This window comes from Octopus bimaculoides, chromosome 1 (assembly GCF_001194135.2).
Source record: "Octopus bimaculoides isolate UCB-OBI-ISO-001 chromosome 1, ASM119413v2, whole genome shotgun sequence".
In the NCBI taxonomy this organism is placed as follows: Eukaryota; Metazoa; Mollusca; class Cephalopoda; order Octopoda; family Octopodidae; genus Octopus; species Octopus bimaculoides.
In genome coordinates this window covers 84,955,067-84,958,545 of record NC_068981.1, presented here as the reverse complement: position 1 = coordinate 84,958,545, position 3,479 = coordinate 84,955,067, and the positions used below count along the sequence as shown (strand labels likewise).

Here is a 3,479-nt window from a genome sequence, read left to right as displayed (position 1 = left end):
AGATATTTTTAAGAAATCACTCCGATTTAAACCAGTTGTATGTGGAACTCTTGAGTAAAAATATGAATATCAGTTAAGTACAATTATATAGAACTATCAATCACTTAAAATTACATTAAGATAACAGTATATTTTAAACACCAGCTATATATACAAAAAAAAAAACTTGTTTTGTGTGCATATTTGTTTGCTAAACTTCACAGCCCTAGATGAAGCAAAGTACGGAACCTATTGAGAAATGTCAGCATATTGTACATGTATTTATTGAAAAGAATACATTTAAAACTTCTTAAAATATACATAACTAACATTAAAGATTGGTTTGTAGAATATATAAATTCATGCTTTACTTTCTTAGGTTCGGGAAAGAGTATAAAAGAATTCGATCTGAAGGGCTTGATTTCAGAGGCAACTGATTCTAACAAATATTTCCGATACAATGGAAGCCTTACAACTCCTCCTTGCTCTGAAGCAGTCATATGGACCGTTTATGAAACGCCACTCTCAATATCTCAGGCTCAGGTAAGCCAACTAAAATCACAAACAATTTTGCTAATGGATATTTTACTTAATGATTTATGATCGTAGCTGCAGATTGATGTTGCAAGAGAGCTCCGCAGTTTGGTGTGCTATCTTAATTCTTTAGCATTTAAACTGGCCGTATCCAGCTCAAATATTTTAGCTGTTTTATGTTGAAACTGGTCAGATCACATCTATTCTATAGTGTCATTCTAAAAATAAGAAATATCGTCATTGAGATTATGAAGCTAAAAGATAACGCATGATTTATTTTGAATAGTATGAGTAAACAGAATGCTAAAAGGTTAAATTTTAGAAAAATGACTTAAAATCTCAAAAGCAAAAGAATCAACAGTAATGTAAAATAATCTAAAGCAGCATGATAAAAAGAGCAGCCAACAATAGCTAATTACGTTTGTCAATTGTTCATATTGGAGGTTACTTTTTGGATTGTCTGAGTTCACTTAAGAAATTATTTATATCTCGAAAAGTAGTGTAAGGATATATTTTAGGTTCGGTTCGTAAATCCCATCATATTTCTAGCAACAATCCAATTAGAATATTGATACAAGTAAATATGTATCATATTTTCTATCTTATGTAAATAGCATGTCCAAGCGTACTGATCTTTATACACCTATCTACAGCATCTTATGGAATGAATCTAAAACTAGTTTATATAAACGCATCTAATTTTCAAAAGAGAGCACATAAGCAGCACCAATATCACTAATTTGTATCGTTGTCATGTTTTTCCCCCTTATAGATATACAGGGCTCCTTTAATAGACATTGGTATGAGTGTAAATAAACTAGAGATAATAATTATAGACAAGCAGATATTCTTCAGTCGAGGATGTTATCACTTTAAATTCGATACGAAAGAAAAGGATTAATTAGTTAATTGCATAATGTTTTCCACCATTCTCAAAATTAACATAAATTACAGTAATATTAATATTTATAAAAAATTCTCTCTTGTAATATATTGCAGCTGGACAAGTTTTGGAAGGCTAAAGATAGTCATGGAAAGGCACTATCAAATTTTCGACCACCTCAGTCAATAAATCAAAGAAAAGTCTATAGAAACAGCTCTGGTATGAGTAAAGCATTCTCAGTATTGGTTGTCTTTTCCATTGTTTTATCTTATCTTAGTTAATTGACTCTCTAATGTTGTTTACATTACATTTTATATTTTATAATATTATTTTCTAAAGAGAATTTAGAGCTATAAGTATGTTTGTTTATATATATATATATTCTAAACAATATATGAAAATGTATTTACAAAATACTAAAATGTGTTATTATTATTCTCAGCAACATTTGTCCCATCGAACAATAAAGAAAGTTATCAGTATTAGTTCCTCTTCAAAACTCATGAAGGTCACAAGACCGAAATTAGATATGGCTCGAAATGACTTTCACCAATCAATTGGCACAGAAATTAGTTGTCAACATTTCAGGCAGTATTGTTTTGATTTATGAATTCTCACAATTCTTAGGCTGGCTTGAGTTGAAACCACAAAGTAAAACAATAAATAAAAATATTATTCTAACAGTAATTAATAGAACTAATTCCCCTTCGTGCTATATGCATGTGAGTTCTGTCGAAATGCAAATTTTAAGCGATAGTTCTCTGCAAAACATTGGTTGTTACTAAAATTAATCATTTACAGAAAATTTTAAAATGGGATGAAATCATGGACAATATTTACAAGAGCGATTGCCTTAAGAAAGATTCATTGTTAGCATTTACTTAGATGTTTCATTAAACAGAGCGATTATAAATAATTTCACCAGAAAGGTCTTTATTTTTATTGTTGATTTTTTGAAATCCTTTGGAACTAAATAAATATGTTGGTATGTTCTTTTTAATTGGTGCAGTTTTTGTTTCGAAAATTAAATTGAAACGTACTGCTTAAGAGCAAGAAAAGCCCCTACAATTCTGTTTTACTAATATTTATTCCCTTTAAAAAGTATATACAGTTTTTTTTACTTTATAACAATTTTCACATCTTTATTTTTTACACTTTAATTTTAAAGTTTTTTACGTACATTTGAACTTGAAAATAAATTTTTTAAAAATATAAATTGATGTCATTTGTACTTTTTCATATTAAATTTAAACCTAACAAGCTTTAAAATATTGATATGTTCTTTAGTTTCTTTTAGCTAAAATGGTCAAGGCCATGCTAAGACACTGCTTTTCATGTTTCATATTTTAGACACTCTTCACAAACAAATTTTACTTAGTTTAAAACTGAGATGGAAATAACTGAAATATTTTTCGCAATATTTAACATGTTGCCTCTATTATTTGATTAATAATAATAATAATGCTGTTCTTTTTTCAAGGTTAAAGCTTATCAATCTAACTGTGAGTATTTCTGCATGAAAATAATGTTTATTTCAAAGGTTTAAGAGGTCATTACTATATACTTGGCAAAATAATGGGTTACTTTTGGTTTTTTTCCGTACTTCATTTTCACCTCGTTATCATTAAATAATTATATGTAATTATTTCTTAGGTGAAACTTTACAAATTTTTCTTTCAGATTTCACAAATTTGAGATAAATATGGGAATAGATATTTTGTATTTCTCATGTAAGGTTTAACAAAATGAACTCTAAACTAGAAATATGGAGTGTTGTGCTAATATTTTTGGCAACGAAAGAGTTATTTTAGCAGTTTAAGAACGCTTAATACTCTCACTCTCTCTCTCTCTCTCTATCACACACACACATACACACACACACACACACACACACACACATACACACATATATCCACCAAGCCCCCAGAAACAACTGTTGGATTTGTAATATTTTCCCACAACCTCTTCAATTCTCTACATCATTTGTATACTAAGTCGGACCTTTTTATATAAAATTTTTGCATTTCGTGTATTTAATATACTTTATATATTGACCTAACTTGCCTATCCCTACATCTGCTTC

At 28.9% G+C, this 3,479-nt stretch overlaps 1 protein-coding gene and 1 long non-coding RNA gene across 2 annotated transcripts in view; both read left to right on the top strand.

Annotated features, from left to right (window-relative positions):
• Window positions 1–240: 240 nt before the first annotated feature.
• LOC128247820 (carbonic anhydrase 4-like) lies at window positions 241–2,612 on the top strand. The gene is made up of 2 exons (XM_052967895.1): window positions 241–522; window positions 1,513–2,612. The coding sequence occupies exons 1-2, from the start codon at window positions 256–258 to the stop codon at window positions 1,675–1,677; spliced, it is 432 nt and encodes a 143-aa protein (XP_052823855.1). The 5' UTR covers window positions 241–255; the 3' UTR covers window positions 1,678–2,612.
• Window positions 2,613–2,874: 262 nt separating this feature from the next.
• Window positions 2,875–3,479, top strand: part of LOC106873146 (uncharacterized) — an 11,108-nt gene continuing 10,503 nt past the window's right edge. The window contains exon 1 of the long non-coding RNA XR_008264145.1: window positions 2,875–2,898. This is a non-coding gene — a long non-coding RNA (uncharacterized LOC106873146). The remainder of the gene's footprint in view (window positions 2,899–3,479) is intronic.

Bases quoted from the DNA above. Each gene is read 5' to 3' on its own strand.
- LOC128247820 (XM_052967895.1), top strand. From the start codon at position 256: ATGTATTTATTGAAAAGAATACATTTAAAACTTCTTAAAATATACATA. The intron at 523-1,512 runs GTAAGCCAACTA...AATATATTGCAG, and splicing joins TCTCAATATCTCAGGCTCAG to CTGGACAAGTTTTGGAAGGC.